At 42.9% G+C, this 26,984-nt stretch overlaps 1 protein-coding gene across 1 annotated transcript in view; it reads left to right on the top strand.

Annotated features, from left to right (window-relative positions):
* The window catches only part of THSD7B (thrombospondin type 1 domain containing 7B), a 2,969,219-nt gene that overhangs the window by 2,706,031 nt on the left and 236,204 nt on the right, over positions 1-26,984 (top strand). The window contains exon 21 of the mRNA XM_069616536.1: positions 25,914-26,059. Within this exon, the coding sequence (XP_069472637.1) occupies positions 25,914-26,059 (146 nt within the window). The remainder of the gene's footprint in view (positions 1-25,913; positions 26,060-26,984) is intronic.

Raw genomic sequence — 26,984 nt, 5'->3', positions numbered from 1 at the left:
GGAGAGTATGATAAAATGCTGCCAGTGAGGTAGTGTAGGACAGGAGCTTGGATCGATTTTTAAACAAATAGCAGGAATGCAAAGCGATAGTGATTTTGCATGGGAGTGGCAGAGTATCTGTGAAGGTTAAAAAGAGTGTATGTCACAAAGTTGGAGCCTTTGTTAAGGGAAGCATAACAGGAGAGGGGTAGACCAATAGATAGCCTTGCACAGTAGTCCAGTCTGCTGAGCACAACAGTTGAGAAATGCTTAACCTGTGACAGATGTTTCCAATGTTTAGAAGGTTGAATCATGCCATGCTGGCAGCGGCAATGATGGGCAACAACAGCTTATGGTTGCTATCAAAGGGAACCCTAAGGCTGTGAGTCATGCATGAGAGGGTTCAGGGTTCAGGAGGGAAAGCAATGCGAAGGGGGGAATGGGGTTGGGCTTGGAGGCAGGGAAAAATAACACTTTCATCATTTAGGAGTTGAGCATTTAGGCAATTTAGGCAGAGTGGGACCATCCAGTGGGGGTTGGTGATTGGTCAGCTGGTTATGGGTTCAGAGAAAGCCGTGGTGAAAGAGGGAAAGAGAAGAAGATATGAGTATCATCAGCAAAGAGGTGATAGTTAAAACTATAGGAGGCAATGATATTTAGAAGGCTGAAGATGTATTTAGGGTGATGAAAAAACTAGGACTAATACTTGAGTAGCACCCACTTAGAGGTGTGTCAGAAAGGAGTCCCTAACATGAATAAGAAGCTGTTAGATAGGGGGCAGCCTAATGGAGTACTAGATCCTCGAAGTCAAAGAGGTAGAGTTTGAAGGAAGAAGGGAGAACGCAGTGTTGAATGCAGGGAAACATTCTATGTGGAGGAGAATGTCAGAGAGCTGAGTATCCTACAACTATATGTATCCCTTACAAATACAAAAACAATAATGTATGGTTTACACTTGAAACTCTGCATGCTTGTTGTGTCCTTTTTTGCATAGTAGTGTAGTAGTAGTAGTAGCAGCAGCATTCTATTACCATAGCATTATAGTAGACTGGTGTTTTAGTTTCAGTCATAGCGTTATGCTCAGGATTGCTTGTTACTTGTTGCTTCAGATCTATGTTTGAGGGCATTGAACAAAACACGGACCAGGTAGATTCTATAACAAAAATGCTGTACCACAGGGTCGGTTGTTTGCTCATGACTCTCTCCTGGCCCCTTTCAGGGTGTCCCTCCCCACATCCTTATGGAGGTGCGTGGCCCACTCTGCAGCCCTCTGCCTCCCCTCTTTAGGGTCCAAGGTGCCTCTGTTAGTGGTCTGTAGGCCCTGAACCCGAAAGCCTGATTGACACCAATTCACAGTTGTATGCCAGGTCTTTTGTGAATTAGGCTGCTGTGTTCACAGTTTTCAGACCGCAAATGGTTGGTTTTATTGGTATTGTGCTCTAATAATTCTTTCTGGTTATTGATGGTTTGCTCTGAACAGCTCACTTGTTTGTGTTCTCAGCTTGTGTGCTCACACAGGGTTCTCAGTGTTACCAAGTGTGGCCTTTGTCAACGGGGAATTGTGCGGCTCACTAGGAGGATCATCCTGCAGAGCTGTCTCAGCAGATGGTGGATGTACCTCAGTGGCAGACGGTCATGTAGTGGAGGGGGAGGAACATTTGCGTGCACCTGCCATTTTGGATTGGGCAATCCATGCCTAGGTGGAGCACTAGGTAGCAGTTACCTCAACCCCATGCACAGCCAAAAGGGCCCTAATTGTTGGTTTATTTTTCCCCACCAGCAGGGGTGAATGCCAGCAGGGAGGTGCATGAGGGAATCAGCATGGTAGGGGGTTGTGGAGAGAGTGTCAAATAGGAGCAGAAAGGGTAAGGCAAGTGTCACAGTAGCCACGAGGACCATGTGTGCCAGTGGCATGGAAAGGAGTTCCAGGTGCATGTGTCTTCAGTCACCACGAATACCACTAGGGATGATGCAGCCAGCATGCTCCCTCCAACAGTGGTGGGTAGGATATAGGTGTTCCTGGAACAAATTAGGTCAAGAATGCATCAAGGTGGCAACCCACATAGCCTGTCCATCTACCTTGGCGAGTGGCAGGCCCCTATTGGTTGCACTGCCCTGACAAGTTGTTGTGGGTGCTGCCCCACAAGCATTGCACTTCCTTGGTCAGGAACCACTTGACTACTTATGATCCATTAATGGACCTACTACCTTTATTATGAGACAATGTTAGCTGGTGAGCAGGACAGTGTAATGGTGGCAGACAGCCAGAGGAGACATAGCTCTTCCACCAATCCCCCTTACACAACCTTGTGCAGGAGGGAGGGAATAAGACAATCCTGGGGAGGAATTGTTGCCTCAAATGGAGATTCAAACACCTACACAAGTGAAAATGGTCTGCGAGAGAGCTGAATAAGTTTACGAAAGCATCCATGGGCAGGGGAGTGGTTGAGGACGTTAGTGGGTGCGCTGAACCCTGCAAAAGTGCCCAAGAAGCCTCATCAGTGACTGCTCCCTGTGAAAGACCCTGGGAAACATAAACCGTGCCTGCACCCTGTGATAGATCCGACAAACTGTAGTGGGTGTCCTGCCATGTGAGAGAACATGCACACTTTTGGCAAGTGCGTGATCAGGATTTAAAAACATCACTTGCACTATTGTCAATGCAACCAAATTAGTTAGAAAGCAACTGATCTTTGCTTCTCTGTCACAGTCACTACTACAGCTATCCATTTCCCAACCACACAGACCATAAAACAATCCTCCGCCACTTTTAAGTGTCTTACAAGTACAGGATAAGAAATGTTCCTCTTCATCATCTAAGTTGATGTGTTGTCTATGGGATTCCAAAGTCTGTCAGAATTAAGTGCTCATTCATGTTTAAAAATTACAAATGTTTAACATGTGGCACTGCAAGGATCTTTCAGTGGTGAGAGACGATAGCCAACCTTTCACTAAAACACTCCTGGATTGCAAATAGGAGAGGTGGCAGCTTAGCAACTCTGCAGACACTTGATAGGTATTCATCATCTGTGTGGCTGGTGGAGAGTTGTCTGTTCCTGTTGATTACCCACCTATATTCAAATCAGTTATTTTCACTTTATTTAAACTTGGAGACACTTTTCTGCACAGCACAGACCCAGAGATTCAGTTTATGATTTGTAACCTCCTCTGCTTTTATGCAGGGTTCATTCAGAAAATGCTGACCAATTCAGAGTTTCATTTTTAAATGCCCCTTCCCTTTAGGGGATTTCTGGGGTTGGCAAAAAAGGATATAAGTGATAGAAATTACTTTAAACAGCTATATCCTTATTCACAATTGGAAAGATGTTGAAGATTTTGAATTTCCCTAAGATCTCCCCAGTGTCCATTGACTATGTGGGAATTAATTAAATTATTAATTAAAAAGGAAATGCTACGGATCTAATTATGTATGTCCACCTCATTAATAGGGGGGAGATATTAATGCAAACAGATCCCCACAAATTGTTTGTTGTATTGGACGTATGTACTTTCTTTAAATCTCTCTGTGTTTGTGCAGACGAAAAGTCATCAGGCATGCTGGGTCATATCATGGTAAGCAACAGGACCTGTTTATAGATGATACTCCAAAAGTCCTTCTGTCTCTGGTTATGGCTGCCACCCAGCCTCAGCCGATCTCCTACTTCTCTGCTGATATTAGTCCACCTTTCTTCAAGGAAATGTTTTCCCTTTCCTTCTGCCTCCCTTAGGTCTGATCCTGTCTCACTTCTCTTTCTGTCTGATCCTCTGGTTGTCTGAATATGAAGATGATCATGATGATCCCTTTTTCCACTGTACATCCAGTTTTAAAACCACCTTAGCCACCCACCAAACTATCTAAATTAGGATGGACTGGCTCTTTGGCTACTGATTTGGATTGGACCTCTCCATCCCTTTAACAAGGCCTATGCTCTTGTACATGGCGCTTTTCTCCAATTTACATATCCGTGTCACAACCCATATATTTCTAAATTGCTCTGATCATGCCAGGCACAAAGACCCATGTCTGGCAACAGTACATGGTTGAATTTGTGAATGGCAGATTATTATGATTTCAATGGAGAAAATGAATGTTCCAATCATGAGATTTTACCGACAGGTATCAGATTCAACAATCTACAGTATTGCTGACTCTCTGATCCTTAACTCTCTTTGGGAAGCTGCGATCACGTATACACTTATAACTCTGGTTCCCAAGGTCGAATTTTGAGGGGATTCCTATCAACAAATATTGTCTTTCATGTGTTCTCTGAAGACATATGAACCATCTTGGTATCTATTATGTTTCCCCAGTTTCTGAGCAAAATAAGGTTTCCCATATAATCCTATGAGACCTTTTTAATTACATGCATACCTTTTCACTTAATTAATAATCCTTTTGGTTCCAAAAACCTGTATGTAGGCCTAACTATCTGCCCTTTGTTGACCTAGTCTGCAATAAACCATGTAACATTCTTTCAAGGCTAAGGACCTAAACATCATCAAACTTGCTGCTGATCTTAACCGCTTAAGGGCCAGGCTACTATGCAAGTCTATGCAAAAAGGACAATCATACTCGTCCTTGGCACTTAAGCAGACAGTGTCACAAGTTTCATTAATGTTTGCCTTTGGATTTACTTCTAGCAATGTAGTTTCATCTTGTATGTGTTCATTTCTAGCCAAACTGCAAAATGCACAGACTTCTCTATGGCAGCTCTCGTTTGGCAAAACTGCACTTCAGTGTCTCAGTAATGTAGTTGGAAGTAGGCCTCCGGCTTTCGGACTTGTCACTGAACACACAGCACAATTTGTTTTATTTTCCTTTGTCTTAAAGCAATACCATGATGTTTTGTCGTTTAGAGGTAAACACTCGCTGTTTGTCTGATATCCAACAGTTTGCATTCCATATTCCCACACCTTTGGGCCTAACATAGCCAGCTGCAGTTTACTGATATCCTGGGCCTGAAAATACACCAGAGCCTCCTAGAAGAACTAAAGTAACTGGTTCATGTAATCACGATCTAGCTATTTGAAGTAAGATCATTGAGGCTAGAGAAGTCTGTCTAAGAGGAGGGGGTCACCTTTTTTCATTTGATTTTTTGATTATTGGTAGGGTCAGCATAGGATAGTATTTTTGGATAGAGGATGGACTGTTGATTTATACTACTCTACTGATGATGAGCACCCTAGTTCGTTTTTCTGACAGATAGGGCAAACGCTGTTTGTAGGAATAGAAATGCCTATTCCTTTTAGTTAAATAAAAAAGAACTTGTGAAAATGCCACCATTAGGTCCATCGCCTTCTTCTACCTACCACATCAGGTGAAGCTTAAGCAAGTTTACCAGAGGGAGAACCTTACTCAGGGATTCATTGTGACAGCTAACCTGCTGGGTGGCTTCCCTAAAAGCTCATTGTCCAGAGCAGGCATTAGACAGCAGCTGCCCCTGACACAGTGCTTCAAATACCCCATGTAAAGCTCTGTTGTGTTTTACTGTAAATTGTGATGGCAATGAACAGCTCAAAAACATGTGCAACGCTCAAAAACATGTGCAACATGTGAAAAGTACAATTCCAAAGGGTGCCTACTATGGTCATTAGGCTGCTCAGTGTCACCTTGTGTTACTCTCACCGTTTGTCCAATGAATGGTTGGAATGGTAAGTCCTGCTGACATTTCTGATAAGGCTTGCAATTTCGGATAAGGTGTGTGACAATGCTGTGGAGGGCATTCACAACGTAAGGGATCTGAAATGTCTTGCCAAGGCAGCAAGAACATATGTTCTAATGTCTGCTGCATCAGATCACAAATGCAAACTGTGAAGTCTTAGCCACAGGGTTTTCACCTTGTCCACATACTGCCAGATGTCACCTCCCCTTAGACTTCTACCACAAAACCCTTGCATGCAGTCCCCTCGTGGTTGTTGGACCAAGGAACGGCCGCCCATTGTGCTGTGAAGGCCATGTAGTCAATGTTTCAACCATTGGTCAGTATGTCCATGGTAAAGTGTATTTCTCCCCAACTTAATGATGTACTCGCCTCACTGAACCTCTTTGAAAAATGATGTTATCACTTTGCCAGTGAACAAAAAAGTGAACTTTCCAGCAGTCACTGACTTTTCCTGTAAGGCACCATATTTTAGGGTTTTCCCAAAAATGAGTTAGACAAGAGATTTGTTGGTAACACTTTTGTCATGTTATCATCAGAAGGTGCTGTCCCTCATGGGATTTGTCATATTTTAGGCCATATTCAAATCCTTCCATAACACTGCCCTGGCATATTGGATGAACACTGCTATTTGCCAATATGGTATAGAGCTACAGCGTGTTGTCTCTCTCCCAAGAACCGAAATAGATGTCATATTTTCAGGGACAATTGTGTAGACCGGTGGAGGTATGCTGCTTGTCTGGCTTGGTACTGCTGCATATTGTACCCCATAGAAGAGATACACAAGTTGGTCCCTGCTTTTCCCTGCCACACACTGTCCACCACACTGTACAAGTGGCTAGATTAGGATGCTGTTTATCATCTGTGATTTACTGTCACACATTTTACTTACATAGTGGGCTAGAGCACAGCATGGGTTTATGTGGTTGTAATGGTGCTTTCAGTGGTGTTGGTCCAGTGCTAAATGCCACATAATGACATGAAGTGCTTTCTGATCAGCGACTGGAATGCTGTTTCTCAAAAAGATTTGTTAACTGTCAGGGTGCACTACTATTAATACTACCGATTTGGCATACGTCAAGCCATTTCCAGCATGCTCCTCAATAGCACTGCTTTCCAACAGCAAGGCTTATTCGCATCTGATCTCTGATGGAGCATAATCGTTATCTTGATCATCATCCTCTTCATGGTCTAACCCAGTGGATGTGGGCAGAAGCGATGGAGACTTTCAATCTCTTTCTGCCATTCAAGCACTTCATCTGTTGACCATTCCTGATCCTCAGTAGGTAAGGTCTGCACAAATCCCCCTCTGTCCCTGGCATAGTGGACATAACTGAACGTATCACCTCCTTTGTTGGTCTTGGTGGATTTTCATTATCCTGGTGCAATACATGTGCAATTGTTTATATCATCATATCAACTTTATTTTGGTAATAAAAAAAAAACATAAAAGCACAAACAAACATACATAAAAAAGGTCAACATATTACAGCTATTTGTATACAGCGCAAATGTTTGTGTAAATCAGCATTTAACACACATACAATGCTTCAAATTGGCTATATGGGTTAAAACAATTTTTATTTTAAAACAAACGAAGAAAACGAAATTGCTTTTAAATTTGGCACATTTTAAAAGTGCTCGTCGAGGATTCTTGTAGGAGAGCGCATGTCCTTTCTGTGTTTTCTACAACCTTGCCTGTATCTCTGCAGCCTTTGCCTCTTTGTTTGTGCCTTCCAACATGGCTGCAGTCTTTTCCATCTGCCCTGTTTGCCTGGCCCGGCCAGCTCTTCCTTCCCTTGGTTGCTCATGGCTTGTTCAGCCAATCATTGCAACCAGGAAGCGGTAGGCAGCCCATTCACCTAAGGCCCACAATGAAGGCCCCTTCTTCATTCTTACTTTCTTCCTGCACTGCTGTGGACCTACGGTGACGACGCACAGGGTTTCCTGCTGCATCACCTTGCATGTGCAGCTCATTCTTCTTACTGGGTTCAGCCTGGTATGTATTCAGTGTTTCCCTGGTCTGGCCTGCTCCCCCTCCCCATTGGTTGCTCATGGCTTGTTAAGCCAATCATTGCAACCGGGAGCCGACCCATTCACCTTAGGGCCACAACGAAGGCCCATGTCTGCTCCCTGTCCACTACCAGAACGCTGCTCAGGTATTTTCCTGTTGCACCTGCATTTGGACTTCTATAATTGCTTCCTCCTCACTTTTCTAGGAAACCTCGACTTAATATGCACACCCATAACTATTGGTCAGCTCCATCCTTCTGGACAAGCTTCTACCCTCTTTTTACTTTCAATTTCCTTCTCTGCCTGTCTCCTATGTTTGCACTCTTGTCTGCAATGTGTTCTTGGGCACCCACTAATTGCATCTAACTGGCTGTTATTCTGAATCTGGCTGTTTTCATGCATTTCGCTTAATTTCGAATCAGGCTGTTTTAATGCTTTTAGCTTAAATTCGAGTCTGGCTGTTTTCATGTACTTAGCTTATTTTCGAATCTGGCCGTTTTCATACATTAAGCTTAATTTCCAATCTGGCTGTTTTCATGTATTTAGCTTAGTTTCAGATCTGGCTGTTTTCATGCATTTAGATTAATTCAAATCTGGCTGTGCTATGCAAACTCTCTGTGCCATATGCGCAGTACTCCTACCCCCGCTGTACGCTTATGATGACTGTTTGCCTACCTGCTGTTCTTTGCTCACCCCCCGATGTATGCTTGTGTTGTCTATCTGCCTGCCTGTTTACTTCGCTCCCCTCCTGCTTGCATTTTCTTCTCTGTCACCCATCTCGACATTTCTCAGCCTTCTCTTCCCCTCCCTCTATCTTTTCCCTCTCCCCATTCACCTTACTATATTCTCTGCACTTACTCTATCCAAAATGTCATCTGACCTAGTACGATAGCAGCTTGTTTGTTTTTCCTACCCCTACCTCTTTGGTTGTTCTACCCCCTTCCCCTCTAGCACTACCTGAAATGTCATGAGGCCTTGTACGATAGTTGCTTGTTTTGTTCCTCTCGTCCTCCCTCCTCCCCCTGCCTTGCACCTCTTGTCAATCTCTGGCTCTACCAGAAATGTCATCAGGCCTAATATGATAGTTGCTTGTCTGTTCTCATCTTCTACCTCACCTCCCTTCCTTATCTATGTCTAAGCTCTTGCACTATATGAAATGTCGCCAGGCCTAGTACGATAGTTAATTTGCCACATTCTTAATATCTCTTGGTCTCGTAAGAATGTCATTGTATTTTCCCTTGCTCCCTCCCGTTCCTTGAAGCACTTTCAAAAACACTGTGTATAGGCACTATACAAATATACTATCAATTATTCAATCAAAACATATAGCAAAGTTAGACTAAACTAACTAAATTGCTTCCTCAGAATAAATGTACTTTGTAGACAAGATACCCATAGTACCTACACCAATGCATCTATAGTGCGTTTTCTCAGATTCCAGGCGCTCCTCAAATATATAAGAAAGCTCCAAGCAACGATAACCGAGTCAGCCTGAAGCAAAAATGTGAGAGCCGGGCGGCATTGAGTGGATCTGGCTTGTATTAATTTTCCTCTTCTGGATTTCCACATAACGACGGCAACATATAGCAAAGTGCAGAATATCCTCACTTGAGGTCTCGCAACAGAGGTAGACTGAATTCTGCACAAACCCTTGCCAATTCTTTGTGGTTTCCCGCAACAAAAATAAATCAAAGCGGGCTCTGGTCAAAATCTAGTGATCTGCTGGGTTATTACTAAATGACAAATAAGTCTGTAACACATCATTTTTTGAAATAATAGCGTGTTTCCTATTTGAGCCTAACAACAACTCACTTAATTTCATGTCTAGCTTTAATAAAGTCTTGTATAAACCTTTTATAAAACATCCTCCTTGCCAAAGTCAGCAACTTCACAGGGTGCTGGAGGTTAGTAATGTTAACTTGATTTAAACTGTCATATATACATTTCAGCCATGTTATCCTCCTCCAGAAGGTACCACACATTGCATTTCTTATCAATTCTTGAGTCACAGAGGCTCTCGGGTCTGACCAAATACACAGCCAGTGCATGAGTGAGGCCCCACACCATTTGTCCCCAAAATGGACTGGAGGCCCAACTCCACATGTACCACATAATTTGGTGCAGAGCAAGGCAAAGCCAGCAATTTCTTTACAAACTATTTACTGTAGACTCAAACACAAATACGTTTTCAAAGCCCCACAATGAGGCGCCATAGTTGGTTGCTGTTTTGGTCTGTGCCCGATAGACTTCCAAGATCATTCCAAGCAGCTGCCCTTGGTACATCCTCATAAAACGTAATACACCCCCCAGTGTCTGCATCATTTTAATGTGTTGTTTACGTATATGTGCTGACCCCTTACAATTTTCAGAGTAGCGAATACCCAGCTAATCAAATGCTGTTACTCGCGAGATAGCAAAACCATTGCTGAATATACTACACATTTTCAACTTTTTAGCTCTCCTCATTGTACATGCCGTTACCACTGGCTTAGCTATGTTTATTATCAGGTCTAAATTTGACATAAAGTCAGTATAGACCATAACCAGTTTCTATACGGTGTACAAGCAAGAATTACAGTATCATCAGCATAAACCAAGAGCGGAAATGGTTTGTTACCAATCTGCTGAAAGTCTGCCCCTGAATAAACAAATGCCTTATAAAGGCTGTTGATATATAATGTAAATATAACAGGAGCCAAAACACAGCCCTGGGGAACTTCTAATGTCACCATAAAATATCTGGTGCATTACCCCTGTTTGCCAAAATGCACACAAGCACTGTGACCCTAACGAATTAGCGAAAGAAATCTCAGTAACTCAATTGGGCAACTCATGGACTCCAGACCCTGCCATAATGCCCTTCTATTATCAAATGCAGTGCTGAGGTCCTTGAATTGCAAGTCCATTGGTCTCCCTCTAACAAATACAGAGTGTGACCCCACCAAATATAAATTGAATGCCTTTTCTTGATTCCCCAAACCTGGCCTGAAGCCACATTGGATATCTGTGAGGATTGTCTGAGAAGAGATCCATTCCTCAACATGCCTTAGTATAATATGCCCAAATATCTTAAAGGAAGTATCCAATAAATATATTGGCCTGTAGGCTGGGAGCTCCTGCAGTCACCTCTTTTGATATTGGATATATGATTGCCCTTTTCCTGGATTGAGGGAAAGTTCCTGCTTGAAGGAATGAGTTTTAACAAATAGTCAACAGTGGAGCACACAAATCATCCTCTCCCATTTACAAATCCACAGGCACTGCATGTGCATCCGGGCTGGTGCTCGATTTGGTGCCTGGTGACAAATTGCCTCCTTCATCTCCTCTATTAATCGATGGATCAGACGGAGGGCCCACCCTCCCCTTTTTCCCTCAATGTCAGGGCCCAGATACATTGACAAAAAAATGATCAACCCAGGCTTTGGCCTCCACATAATTTTCCCTAGAGGTTTGTGCTCTCCTACGTGCGGGGCCTGCTGCCACAAATTCCCACAATTGTTTTGAATTTCTAGAGGATACCACAAATAGGTAAGCTTCCCAAGCCTGATCATCCAACCACATGTATCTGATTTGTATAGCTGATTTGTACTCAGCCCTTGCTTAAATAACCACTCCCCTGGAATTGGTCTTTGAACACCTTCAGTAAATTCGTTTAGCACTCCTGCAGGACTCATCACACCAGACTGTCCCCCTGTTATTCTTGAGTAAAAAGTCAGACTGAAAAAGATCAGTCAGAGACCCCATTAGGTCTGTGAAGATCTGTGAAACGTGGTCTGAGGGTGTATTTAAATCAAGAATTTGTATAGCGCCGCCCAGGGCCAGGCGGCGCTATACAAATAATAAACTAAACTAAACTCAACTAAAGAATTGATGAGACAAGATGTAAGTTCGATGACATTGCTTTTTGGTGAAGGATCACCGGATCACATTTTGTCCATTTCAACCTGTGTTTGCAGAGAGGATTGCTTTCACATAGATCCAGTTGGGGATTAAAAGTTGGGGTCACTGAGAAACATTCCCGCTTGAGGATCAACCTAATGGAAAAGGATCACTAAAAATGGCATGTACCACCTTAAACTCCAGAATCAACTTCCAATAAAGCATATGCATAAAAAAGTAGTAAATGATGGATGACCCATGTGTATTTTTAAATGTCAATGCACTATGTCTGTCAGATTTAAAGCGACCATTTAAGGAATGCACTCCCCAATCCAACAGCCACATACCCATTTTTAGACCATTGGAGCATATTTTATTATCCAACAGCTGCAGTCCAGCCCTGCCATAAGCATTATCCTCACTGGTATCATACCGGTCTGCCAGTACCCCATTACCCAATTTAATGTTAAAATCAACCTCCAAACCAGCACCGTATGGCAATCAAGTCTATCCAAACTAGTACCCTCTACTAGATTTTTCAATGTCTCAAGCTTGTCAGTTTCTGGAGCATGGGGACTATTATAGAAATGCATCATTCATTTATGTGTCTACACACTCAGGCAGCAGGGTCACATACTGTATATATTCAGAATTGGTTACCGTTTCCTTGGTTCGATAGTTTAAAGAAGACCTTATCGGAATTACCAAACCCCCATAGCAACAACCTCCTTTCTTCTTAGAGGCATTTACAAGAAAAGAAACAAGCCCATTTAATAGCAAATCCTCCAAAGCCCACGCTCCTCGTAATACAATCATACTGTTTCAAGTAGGCCACTATATCTGGGTCCTTAAATGTAGATCCAGCACTAGCTATGTTCAAGCTAAAGATAGCTAATGTTTGCTCTGCCGGTGCGCTTGTAATTTGTGCCCCGTACATATGATTTAAAGCCCGGCCTTCTTGGATTGTACTAGATGGTGGCTGCAGAGGTCTATTACTCTGCCGGTTTACCATGAACGTATATCTCATACTATGTGGAACATTAGGGTTTAACTTATTACAACATGTTCTCAATATTGTGTGGTCATTAGGCATAACTTCATTGCAATCATAAAATTTAGCAGAAGAAAAACAGTGACGGAGCATGTTTCAAGAGGTAATCAAAGACATTTCTCATGGGAGGGCTCAAGTTCAACCCACATGATCAATTAGCCTCAACCAAGAGCCAGCAGCTCTCTTTTGCTCTTGGTTTGAGCCCGTCTGCCGCGCCACCATGTCCGACACGATAGAGCTGTAAACACCATCATAGTGTGGGCGGGCGATGGACTTGCGAGCTGGAAATGCAGAAGCAGGAAAAAAGAAGAACACGTAAAAACCCAGATCATAAAAAAGCTTTGCGTTGTTACATATCCGCTGAGCTGTCAGAGGGGAAACCAGTGAGATCAACACCCAATTAACATTACTTTGATAGACCGGTACTTCTAAACTCGTAATGTCCTCTGGGGTAATACTGCATAGATCTTCAATAAGACGGAGTAAATGGAGAAACCATGTGAGGTTTAAGAAAGGGATGGCTTTAGTTGGTTCATTTTTCACAATTTTCATATATTTAGAGCCTATGCACCCCAAAGAGTCCTCTTCAACCTGTATCTTGGCTGATGTTGTCATGCTCAACGATTCAACAAGAGAGAGTCCCACTTTGTCATCTTCCCTAGTTACTGTGTGTGGATGTTTAACATGGCTCTCATGACTTGCACAGGCCAGAATATTAGCACACCATGGGGCAATATCAGCCACATGCCCCTGTGCCTTGCTAGGTGAACCATGTGAAGATACAGAACAGCAGATGCCGGAAATACGGGGCACAGTCTGTTCAACAGGTCCACATGTTCTGTTGATGAAGGGGCTGCCCCAGTATCAGGACAAGTAAGCTGCAGCCATTAATCCAGTCGTCCATGCAGTACAACTTGTCTTGTGGAACCATCAAGGAGCACGGTGGTAACAATGTATTTACCAGGCAGTACCAGAGGGGGTTTAATCGGGAACGCTCCTTTGCTATTCTGCAACGTGCGAGCAGCTGGTGCCGATGACGTTGCTTCTTCTTCACTGTAATAACAACACTTTCGAGCAAAGATGGCTCCATAATTATGGCATCTATACTGTGCTTCTTGGTCGCTGTGGTGATTTTTAATGAGTCCTTGTGTAGTACCACACAGTCAGGAGCCACAGGCTGAGGATTACATCATTTATGAGGCTGCTCAGAGTTGGGAAGTATAAGGACCTCTGCACTTTCCGCAGGCGGCGTGCCACATATATTATGACAATGCCCAGGGTTTAGAGAGGGAATATCGGAATCAATATTAAATATCATATATGGATCTGCAGCTGTATCAAGTACGACATCCACAACCCGCGCCAGAATGCATATGGTTTCGCCATGTTCTTCTGCCACTTTCGTGCAAAGAAAGAATAACGCAGAATGATAAGTGTATGTTGATGAAACCAGCTTTTCTAAGTCAGAACTAGCTGACACAGGTGTACCAATAACGTTGTTGTAGCTGGTGTTGTTGGGAGCAGGTGAGTTTAGCTTTAGATTTAGGCGGTGGTTAAGCAGTGAATCATTGTTATGAATGGTAAGGCCAATGGTGGGTTTGCTGGGGAAATTTTAGACAAATCCGACACTGTTGAAAGACTTTCAGGCGATTTCTTGCGAACGCAGGAGCCGGAACCTTATTAACCAAACATGCTGTCATTTTCACCTGGGAGGAAACCGTTGCATCATGGTTTCCCTTTTTGACTTTCTTGGATCTTGGAAGCAGATTATTACCTGAGATACCATGCCGAGGCTGCGCACCCGTTTTCCCGCTCGAAAGAGCCGCACTGCATAGCCCATATCTTATAGAGTTGTTATTTTTGTTTTACATGCTCATGTCCAGGCCCACAGTATACTATTTTTATAGTGTGATAAAAAGGTTATTGCCCAAGAGAGCATGAGTCGTGCAGGATATACAGTTTAACTGCAGTGGAGCAACGGCAGGGAAGTAAAATGTAGTGTCAACCCAAGCTATCCTACAGGTGCTTCCCACCATCTACTTCGCTCTACTCTCCATTCTCCGGTCTCCTGTCACCACCCCCCTCTGCTCCACGTTTCTCAGTTGTTTATACTAGAACATGTATTCTAGAGTGTCTTGTGACACAGAGTTTGGAACATGAATAGGATGATGCTATAATTGACCAAATGTAATTCTGTCTTCCCCAGTGCACACAGCATTTACAGCTGCAGAATTGAATAGAAGACAAGCAGCATGTCTCCCCATGCCTTTGGCTCATTTGTTTACTGTGTTTACTGACATGTTACTCCAAATGTATCCAAATGTGTGTCATCCACCTCCAGAAAACCACTACTGCTCCGTCTTAGAAAAGTCAGAAAAGGCTGCCTCTCCCAAAAGTTTCCATCAGCGCTTCCCAGATCAATCTGCGCTTCCTGCCAAGTGCCACCCAATGGCATGTGTCTAATCCTCTCTCTTTAATAGAGACACACTTTTCTACGATGCTTTGCCCAAATTCTCCAGCTCTCTCCCAGTAAAATTAGTCAAGTGTGCCTCTCACAAGCAGGTCTCAGAGAAACCCAACCCCTCCCACTCCTCCATTCAGATGTTAATTGATGGCAAATGTGTTATTTTCTCACTTCAAGAGACTGACATTGACTGATGTGTAAGCCCCCTCCCAGAATGCCTGCTGCCCCCTCTTAGAAAAAAAGGTGAATATACCTCTATGAAAAACTGCGCCCAGGGATTTCTGTCTTCTCCTGCTCATCCTTACAGGTGTCATCTGATTATATCAGGGCAGCATGCTTCTACCACAAGCGGTGCTCTGCGATTCCTGGCTCTTCATTCCAGATATCACCCAATTGAATGTGTCTTGTCCACTCAATTCAAGAGACAGACAATGACGGGTATGTTACCTGCCTGCACAAATCTATATGACAGTTGAGTTAACGTTTGCGCGATTCTGTGGAAGCAAGCAAAACCATGCCTACATCTCACCTTCTGCTTCTTCCTATTCTTCTTCCTACTACTATAAATGCATTATAGTGCGTAGAGGTGGAGCAGAGGTGGTCTTCTGCTGTGAGCTCAGCGAGTATTTTCAGTGTCTTTCTGGAAGAGGAGTGGACAAGCCTGTTGCGTTACGGCACCAGCTTCAAAAACCCCATTACCCTGCAGAACACGGAGCGGAGAGATGGAGCAGAGGTGGTCTGCTGTTGTGAGCTGTGTGAGTATTTTGTTCAGTGCCTTTATGGAAGAGGAGTGGCCAAGCTCACTGCGTTATGGCACCAGCTTCGAAAAACCATTACCCCACGGATCGCTGAGTAGAGAGGTGGAGCACATGTGTTCTGCTGTGGACTGTTGACGGAGGGATGACCTCATAATACTCACCACAACCCAGAGGTAAGTGTCAATCTAAGGTCTGTTAGATGCCAGTTTGTGAACTATAACGCAATTTAATTTAATTGTGCCACCACATCTACAAATGTACCACCTGTTGCAAAGCAAGCCTTTACTCCACTTGAATATGCGTGGCAAAACTGCAATGCGGTCTAAAGTGTACAACCTCCAAAAGTATAATCCATAGAATAAAGTAAATATACGCACAAATGCTACAAGTACAGAGTTTTTGGACATGACATCTGTACATCCTTCAGAGGTGGCAGTCAGGCTGGGAAACCTGACTCAGGGCTTAACCTAAACTTACTTTGGATTTGATAACATACAGCATATTGACAGGGCGCAAGGAGCGAGCAATAATTACTTATTAACTGCTTTGTCTGACTCAGCAAAGGGTGGGGCTGTCAATCAGTCATTGACAATCAGACAATGACTCCCTACTTGCACTTTGCTATTCCCTACAAGGGTCAGCACACAATTCATGTGTGGGGTACACTGTTTTTAAGGCAAGGCGATAGTGCTCAACAGGGTCAGCGCAGCCATTCTGCTGGTGACTGCTGAGATGTAGTTTGGTGAAGTAGGGGAGTTATGCTGGGCCTTGCCTTAAAAACTGCACTTTGCAGTCTCCAAAATTATAGCTGTGCCATCTTACCAGCCACACCTGAGGCAAGATGAAACACAAAACCATACCGAGAATTACTGCCAGTATTTATTCAATTGCACCAAAGAAAAATATTCAAAGGCAGCACTGCTATGCTGCCAGGTCAAAACTTTTTCACTGAGAAAGAAAATATTAGGCCTTTAAAATGACTGCACCCTGATGCCCTTTTTCATTTGTTCAACAGTACACAGTTCTGATTCAATGAGACCCAGCTGGGTCCCTCCATATTCAGGGTGCTCCAGCAAAAAGGGGGCATTTCTCATTGAATAACAGGCTATGTCAGGGAAGATCTGTGAAATAACAAAGAAACTTCGCTTCAAGCCATACGCAAAAAACGTTTTACCTTTGCAACAAAATATCACAGATAAACCCTTCATAAGAAGTTTTCTCTCTCTTTGGTCATGTCAGTTTCATTGGAGCCTTGCTTTGACCAGATTCCTGTGTAGTAGAAATTGACTATGGCCATGAAAATGCTCAGAATAAAGATACCAGGAAAAGCCGCATTTGAAAGTGACAGCAAAGGAAAATGAACCACATATAAATTGCTGCTTTTTCATACAAGAAAATATATGTTTAAAAGTGAAATGTTGAATTAAGGCCCTATCCCTGCATAGGAATGTAATGGGGGGGGTATCTAAAACATACATAGGATGTTTAATACCAACAGTCTTGCTTTCTGGTTCAGGAAACAAAAAAAAGGAAAAAAGAAAGTTACTGTGAAACCAGCAGGACAGGTTTTTGGGCCCTGGCTTCAAAGGATTGACAAAAGGATCTACCTCCCCCCAAGTATACCAACATCTGGTGCATATGAATAGGCAAGGGTGATGCGTCTCACACCCTCATCAGTCTCTGTGGCAGTGCTCCAGCCGGGTACAATGGATTTCTGGGACACATAGGTGTGACTTTTTTAGCAGCACCTCCCCTTCACTCAAACTGACAAGCTTCAAAGGAAAATCCATGACAACAGCGCTAGTGCCTGACAATTGGTTGTAGGTTGAAAAAAATCCCTTATTTGGAAGATAATGCTGGCCCATTTGGGGCAAAGACTGTTCTGAATTAATCAACTTTATGACTTTATTTCTGCAACCAGAGAATGCAGGAATGCAAAATTTTAACAGTTTAAATGTAATTTTTGTGGCATTAAAACAAGATATTGTGGCTTTCCCTAGCATGTAGTAGACGCAAACAGCAGAAAAATATAAATCGTGGTAAAAGTATACTTGGTGCAACTTTAAAATTTAAAGCAAACATGCTCTGTGATGATAGGTACACATATATAAAATTTTAGAATTTTAGGTAAAATAGTTCCCACTGAAAAGAGCAAATGATTATTAGGAGGACGAAATGACAAATTACAGACTTTGGAGTCGGAATGCCATGCTTTGTATGAAGTGTGTCATTTGCCTATGTGATTTTCAAAAATGCCACAACTGGTCAAATGTGCAATTTATGTCATAACTGATTTTTGGCAAAAATGACTGTGGGAGGGAAGCATTTTAAGCTCACACCATAAAACTGATGTCATGTCTGTGAAGCCCAGCCAGTTGACAGGAAAGTGGTAAAAGTAAAGCCTGACCAATCCATTTGCTAGAGGCATGTCAACCGAAAGGCATGCCCCCATGGTAAATCCTGTGATGTCACCCGCATTATAAAAAGGAGAGACTCGGGGAGACAAAGGACACTCTCTTTTGAATGTTCCAGCTCATGTACATCCAGATATTCCATCGTCACTCTGCAAGATTCCAGATTTCACTGCCACGCCAGAGCATAGCTGACCCTGTCCAGGCAGGACCACTGATCCAGAAAAAAACCCACTATAAAATCCCAATAACTCAGGGAGAAAGGGGAAAAGTGGCTGAATCCTCATTGGGATATCCACTGCTGCCTGCTTGCCCTGCCGCCTGCTCTATCCAGCTGAGGTGCCACTGTGCCGTGACCAGAACTTTGCCCAGCTGTTTTCTTCTGGGAGAACTTGCCGCTGTGACCAGTGACCAGATATTGCCTTGCTGTCCAGAACCCAGTGCACTGTCCAAAATACCCCATTTTCACTTTCATATTATGCCTGAGATGTCCATCTGTCACTCAGCATAAAAAACACATTCCGATTTTGTCTATTTCACCCGTTTTTCAAACCAATTTGACATTTAAACTTGTGTAAATTAGCAAATGCAATTCCTATGCGTGTGATTTGGCTGCACTGTGTTTTTCACTTTCAAGTTGATTTTGATTTTCTGAATTGTATGCCCCTTGGTAGGACATTGCGTGAGGTCTGCTAGTGTTCTTACATCTGTGATAGTGCTATACTCATATTTACATCATTTATTCAACCACATATGTAAAACAAATATTTACTAATGCTGAGTGCTATTTTGTGCAATTGCAACGGTTTTTAAATGTTGCCTCTCATTTTGTAGGGGAAGGTTGGATTTTAATTCTGTTTGCTGTCTAGTATACCTGACCCCTTGCTGCTCCTTTCTATCCTCTCAACATTCGTTTAATAGGGGTTTGAGGGAGCACTGCAGGGGAGAATCTTAACTTGGTTGCTATCTACCCGAACAGTAATATTGCTCCCATTAATTTGTGCTTTGGATGTGTTATAGTAGAAGGTCAAACTAAGTGTATTGCATCGATGTACTTTGTAATTATCACCCCATTGGTGATTAATGCCCAATATTGAATTTGTGTGATTTCCTTTGAATTTAAATTAAATAAATATTATATCATCACCTGGTTCATGGCCCATTGTGACCCAATGTATTTGTAAAAGGGGGTGAGATATGGGTTGGGTGCCAGCTCAATCCGAATTCTAGGAAATTAAATAAAAGTGATCTGTGTTATATAAAACCCATAAAGAACGGCATAGATCTAAACTCACAGTGAAGACTACAGTACATAATGCCCTTATGTCCCAATTTGGCCTTGAAACTTGTGACAGTCCACTGAACTCTACAATTGTGGAATATGTTAAAAAAATCATAAATTTAATTTAAAAAAACAAAGGAAAAGAGAGTCACAATGTAATAGAAGGCCCTGCAAAAGTGTGGGGATACTGACAAGCTGGTGCGTGAAATAGGCTTCAGTAGCACCCTCCAGCAGGAGTCATCCTGGCTCTGTTGCGCAGATTTTAGATGTTGAGAATTGGTCCAGGTTGGTCTGTGGCGCTTAATTCCATTCCGGTTTTTGGCAGTGCTGCGGAGGCCTTTGTAGTCTCTGATGATGGAGGTTCTTGTTGTTTCAGTTTCATTTCAGTGGTGCAGAGACACTGCCATGAAATAGTACAATCCTCTCGGCCGATGCAGTGTTTGCGGGCCTGTGGCATTTCTGTGTGAGTACACAGAATAAGGTTGCATGTGGTTTATGGTCCCAATGAAGGGTGGTTTGTTGGTCAATGAGTTTATGTTCGGTCCAGCTTTATATGGCGTTGTGTCAATATGCAGTTCTCTTGTCTGATTGAATGTCCTTACTTGTTGGTATCATTTAAGGTGTAGAGCCAGACACTCACCTAAATGAGCCCACTCTCCCACATTACTTGGTGTATGTATTGTGCGCAGGCCACTAGCTTATTGGTGAGAGTATGCAAAGAGGTTATATCTGATTGTTGTTACCAAAAATGTCTGCTCAGTTTGTTGAACATGGTGTCATGCTGCTGTCTGGTGAAAACTTGATTAAAATTACCAATTGACAATACAATATGTAGTATTTACCTACCAGAAAATCTAAAAAATATATATATATTTCAGTATCAGTAAGAAATATCCACTTAGATATTTCATTTTATGAAATGCTTCTCTTGTACTGAATGTCAGGAAACAAGCAGGACACACACACACGCACACACACGCACACACACACACACACATACAAAGCTGTACCCTGACTGAAAGATGGCAGAGATCTTTGTAAAGGTCAAGCGTCAGTATTTCTGTCCAGAAGCGCTGTGCCGCGGCGTCTGTGAAAAACCAGCTAACAAGGCCCACATTCAATGAGAAGGAGCAACACGTATCTTCATTCTGTTGCCAGGGAAAAAGGACTTCAAGCATGATTTCGTATTATGTGCTTTTACGTGTCCTCTTTGCCGAGAATCCAATGTGTTTAAACGTGATCTGAAGCAGATAAACATTTACAAGGATTATCGATAGTGTCATTGTCTACACATTTGTATTTATTGGAACATGCCTACAACAGCGTACCATTTTTTTCAAATAATCTACTTTGTTTTTCCACCTATGTTTTATTGGTTATTGGGTAAAACGGCACAGGATACTATATATATATATATATGCATACTTCAGATCTAGCCTGCTCATCTCTTTTGAATAATGTGTGTTACTATATATCATATTCTCAAATGAAATAGACATGGCAGAATGCACAACAACATCAAATGTCTCTGGGTATAAACATCCCACTCGTACAATTTGCTAAGTTTTAAAAGGTTGTAAATTAACATTGAGACAGTGTATCAAAATGCATTCAACCGTACTCTTTCTTGGTGGAGGATTTTGAAACCTAAACTTGTCATTTTCAGTCAATCATATTAATAACCTTCCAATTAAAACATCTTCTTTACAACGATAAACGCCTGCATTTGCCAGAACTAGAACCACTTTTGGGGCTAATTCATGGAATTATTTGCACCGAAAAACGGGGATTTGTGCGCCATTCTGCCCGCAAATCCCCATTTGTTGAACAGGGATTTGTGGCCAGAATGGCTGACAAATCCCTGTTTTTCGGTGCAAATAATTCCATGAATCAGCCCCTTTGTGTTTATGGTGAAGGATAATGCCTGTTCAGAGGATGATCTTTCAATCATCAGTCCAATTTGATAATTTGGAAATTGGCATCACCTGGCATCTGGAGGTAATTTGGAGGATAGCAGAAGAAATCCGAAATGAATTGTGCAGGGACTTCAATTTGTCAAAATGCCACGGCTAGCAAATGAAGTAACAAACAGACAAACACCCACAAGGAAATTATGTCACGTACCCTTTGACCGGATACCATCACAAGATGTGAAGGTATACATTAAATAAATAAGCCTACAAATAATTTCACAATTAATAGTTACTAAAACAAAAAGTACTGTTTAACTTTCCTCCCTTTCTTAAACTAGGGCTCTGTCTTGAAATGCCATGGGTCTCTTTGTGATATGGCAGGCGTACCGCCAGCCAGTTGAACCACCATGGGCAATGGGCACTGCTAAACTATGACAATACACCCACAGATTGCCATTTAGGGAAGCTATCTTATGGTAGTTACAACTTTACATGGAGGTATAGGCATGATATGCTCAGGGTAGCCTTACATGTTTACGTTGTGCTGTAATATGGCTAGTGCACCCTTCTGTATGCTGATATCGCCATTGTATGTTGTTTATAGCCCTTCATGCTAGTTATGTCATACAATGCAGTACATTCACCAATTACTCTGAAATGGCATCTAATGCACGTAATCTTTCCTATCCATGTCATGCTTTCCATATATAAGGTGCAGTTTCATGTCTGCATATGTTCTCATGGAGCCCTGTAGAAATCACAGGGTAACCAGTCAGCCCATCAGAGCAGCAGACAGGAGAGTTAGCAGGGGAGGGGGAGCGTGAGAAATGGAGGGTCTTGAGGAGCTTCCGTAACTTAAGTAGATCTGGCTCATACCTGAGAGGGGCACGGAGACCATTCCAGTGGGAGACTCCTGCGGAGGAGGAACATCTAACCCCCACTCTCTCCTCAGAGAAGCGTCTGATCTGCAGACAGTTGGAGCTAGAAAAACAAAGGGCCCTAGCAGTGAGGTATTTAGGGAGAGAGGGTTGGATGTTGTGGGGTCCAAGACCCCCCAAAGCCTTCCGAATTATGCATAGAGTCTTGTACTTAATCCTAGCAGCATCTGGGAACCAGTGGAGACCTTTTAGGGCTGGAGAAATGCAGTGCCTCGGCTTGAGGTCAAGGATAAGTCTTGCAGTCCTATTCTGGATCAGTTGAAGTGGGGGCAAAGGGAGGATAAAGTAAGATTAAGGAAGACATTGTTGCGGTAGTCCAGCCTGGAGAGGACCACAGCTCTGGCGACATTGAGTTTCTGGGGAAGATGAGGAAAGTGAGAATGCCTCTCAGGCGGTGCAGTTGATACTGGGCCTTGTAGGTGCTGCTATCATATGCCAAGCACAGTCTCATAAGCCTCCAGAATATCATCTAATGCATTGCATGGGCTGATACCATTTTCATAATTAAAATACAGCCATGCATGCCTATTTGCTTCAATTATTTGGTAGGTGCATCCTCAATTGCCCCGCAACGTCGTTCAATGCTAGCTAATGTCACATACTATTAACATCAGGATTTTATATAATTCTTCATGTCAGTTCCTCACGTTATCGGTACTGAACGTAGTGACCTAGGAAAGATGAAGGGTTGAGCCAACCCTTTAAAGTTTGGAATTAATGAAATGCAGACTGGACGCATGTCAGAGGTGAGTACTTAACTCATTGAGAAATCCGACAGAATCTGTATTTTACTGACACCAGAAGTAAGGAGCAGCTTCACCTACCCATTTGCTGGCATCATATATCTTGAGTGCATCATCAAGTGACCTATACTAATTTATAAGCAGCATGGCACATCCTGTTTAAATATTGTTCTACATATGAACATGCATAGATCGCCTAAGAATGCATACTTCAGTTGACAATTCATCCCATGCATAATGTGTTTGCAGATTTCTAGAAACTGCTATCATTAATTATAAAAAAACAATATAGAGTGGCTCAAAAGTGATCTGCAGATGATCCCCGTCACAGTGATGTGAATATAGAATAAACCTCCAAATGTCCCAGCAGCAATGTAACAATCCTGGAACTACAAGAACTCAGCAGCAGGGTCATAAAATGCAAGCACCCCAGTAATGTTCAATTTCTGTGCGACTTACACTTTATACACAGCCCAATGCTTCATGACATGGCTGTCTGCCTATTGTCCACGCACACACGTTATATTTTTATATAAATCCGGTTGTTTTCATAGAATGTGTCTAAAACTAGTCAGCCTATCCCATTTTACATTCTCTAAACTGGTGTGATGCATTCTCATTCCCTGATGCTTTAATAAATGGCGCAGATGAAGCTAATCGCCCACCTCTTTTCTGTTGTTATTATTATTTAGGTTGTAATCAAATTCGACTCTGTCGCCTACTCAGGAAAGCATGATAACCTCCCCCCACCATGGGCATGATGGTCGGAAGCATGGCTCCTGGGAAGATTAGGGATCTAGAAATTCTTGGGAATCCAATTCACAGGCAGCTCATTGGTTGCAGTTTCATACAACTGAGAGCAGCTGTATATGCTATCTTGCCTTATTGAAAACTCAATCTATATATAGCATTTACTAACCAAGTATGTTCACTTATAGTAATTATAGTAAACAATATATTTCTCTGAAAGCACAAAGATCTATCCCCTGCACATCTTAATTCTTTGGCCTGGTGTGATTTACAATATGCATTGGAGATAGAGCTAAATGATCCAAATGGCACTGGGCCTGATTTACAAAAACGTTTTTGGATGGTAAGTCCCCTTTGAAAACGCTTTGTAAATAAGGACCATCCTGTTTTATCTTGCACCTTCACTGACATAAATCAGGTGACTAATGTCTTTATTTCATCAAAATCACCAGCGTGTGGTATAGATTTCAAGAGCTCAGTAGAACTCTATAATCATTCATGCTGCAGAAGTCAGTAAGTATCACAGATTTCCAATTCAGTTTTGATCTCAACTATTTTTACTCGTATCTATTGTGTAAGAGTTTCTATATTGTTATCTGGGAAATGAAGATTAATGAAGTTGCCTAAATATTTTCCAAATAAAATCCAAACGTAACCACGCTAAGATTTCTGCTTTGGGAGCTTTTCTTAAGGTGTAATGTGTCAAACATCAGAAATGTTTCAAAGTTGTCTGAATGTATACATTCAATGGGCCTCGTTACGAGTTTGCCCTTAATAAGGGCATGGCTCCCCTTATTAAGGGCTAATAGCACGTTGGTCCTCCGCCTATCGTGTAATGAGGCCCATCGTGCTTAACCATCCTTCTACTGATTTAATTGCCTACATATCACATCACCATTGTGGCTACTTCATTTTGTTTTTCTGTCAGTTCTAGAGACTTTTTCATTGCAGGGTGAATGGCCAATCAAAAATTAGCTTGATTTTAAGCCCTTAGATTTAGGGCCTCATCACGACTTTGGCGGTAACCCTTAAATCCAGCGGTAGCGCTATTACCACCGGATTTAAGGGTCCACCAAATCAGGACTTCAGCGGATTTCGCCCCAGCTTTTAGCTGGGGTGAAATCCGCTGAAAATTCGTGCTCATACCGCCCGCGGGAAATCTGCCGGCAGTATTAGCCCAAAATTTCCCCATTGAGCCCAATGGGGAATGGGGCATTCCCGAATGGGCTCAATGGGGAATGGTGATTAACATTACCGCCGAACTCGTGATCCGGCGCTATTAGCACCGGGGAGTTCGGCAATAGGGCTAATACCGCCCATGTCGTGATGAGGCCCTTAGAATTGTTGCATGGCAGTTCTCTTAAAACTCACAAAGAAGGATATGTGCAATGTACCTTGTGTAAGGAACGCATTTTGGGTCTTACTGAATTGTCGAGTGCCAGTCAAATTGGAATGCACGTTTTTTAGTAAAAGTGGGGCACTGACCATATGAAGCTTATGTTTTAAATGATCTTCATTCATATGATAGTTAGGGCCTCATTACACGGTAGGCGGAGGACCAAGGTGCTAGTAGCACCTTGGTCCATGCCGGTAAAATACCGGCACCACCTTGGTGGAAAGGGAAATTACCGCCCTATTCCAAGGTTGGCGGGGCGGTAATTCCCCCTTCCCCCATTGCCCTTCCCCATTCCCATTTTTGCCCCATAGGGCTCTATGGGAATGGGGAAGGCGCTAATTACGGTGCCGCAAATTGCGGTACCGTAATTAGCACCCTGGTCCCTTTGTGGGTTGGTTTTTAACGCCTTCTAAACAGCAGGCGTTAAAGTACCTACCCGCAAAGGGACCTCGTAGTAAGGTGGTAAGGGTTTACCAGTACCGGTGCCCTTACCGGTACCGGTAAACCCTTACCGCCGTCCGTGTAATGAGGCCCTTAGTCTTTACATTAAACTGTCGTGTAGGTGTAAGAAAATAAAAAATGAACATGCAGGTTGAGCTACTTAAATGCCAATTTCTGCAAAAAATGTTTCCGCAAATTTTAACTTTTACATATATGCATGTTTTATTTTATTTAGGTCAGAGTATGCGTTACAGGCACATCGTTATGCAATCTCAAGGAGAAGGGCGGCCTTGTTCTTCTCAGCTTACTCAGTACAAAAACTGCCCTGTGCGCCCATGCTACAACTGGATTCTTGGAGAGTGGTCACAATGTAAAGTAGAGGTAAACTGCATGCATCTTTTAACTGTATTCTTTGTGTGGCAGACACACGTGATAGTGAATTATGTATACATACATGTTTATGTACATAGTGTGCAAAGCTGTCATATAATTCATCATATATGCAGGCAGAACACATATTATTTGGGTTATACGACGCTCTCCAGCTTGCTTCTAATGTGTATCTTCTTCTGGGAGGCAAATGGGATATCTGGATGGAAACGGTGATGGGTGCTGGAGCGAATTTGAGAAGTCAGCAAAACCCTGGTGTGCAGGGAGGGCTGTGCTCTTCAAGCACCACTAAACTGGCCCGTGGTTGAATCAGCTGGCAGGAACATTAGGGGACTCTCAAAGACCTAAGTGGGATCAAACATAGGGCTTCATCACGAGTTGGGCGGTAACGCCAGCGGTATTACCGCAAGCGGTATTAGCCCTACCGCCGGACCACGGGTTTGGCGGAGCGGTTAATGCCCATTCCCCATTGGGTCCATTCTGGAATTCCTCATTCCCCATTGGGCCCAATGGGGAAATTTTGCTCTATTACCGCCGGCGGATTTCCCGGCGGCGGTAATAGCACCGAAAATCGGCAAATGTGCCGCGGATTTCCCCCCAGCTCAGAGCTGGGGGAAATCTGCCAAGGCCATGATCTGGCGGACCTTTAAATGCAGCGGTAATAGCGCTACCACCGCATTTAAGGGTTACCGCCAGACTCATGATGAGGCCCTGTACAGTCTAGATGCAATTAAGATGTTTTAACAATTATTAATTAAGGAATTCTGTAAGAACAAAGCAAATCCCCTCCAGTAGGTCCTACTGTGTGCACAACATACCTGCATCTCTGTCAGAGTAATCGGCTGTCAGGATGAGGTCAGTTCTTGAGACACACTCAAAAGTTTGTTCATCTCGTGGAGGCACTTTCATGGTGGCT

The sequence above is a fragment of the Ambystoma mexicanum genome, chromosome 9, assembly GCF_040938575.1.
Source record: "Ambystoma mexicanum isolate Mex_15411 chromosome 9, UKY_AmexF1_1, whole genome shotgun sequence".
NCBI lineage: Eukaryota > Metazoa > Chordata > Amphibia > Caudata > Ambystomatidae > Ambystoma > Ambystoma mexicanum.
Note: the sequence above shows the minus strand (reverse complement) of the source record. Positions and strands in the feature narration are given on the sequence as shown.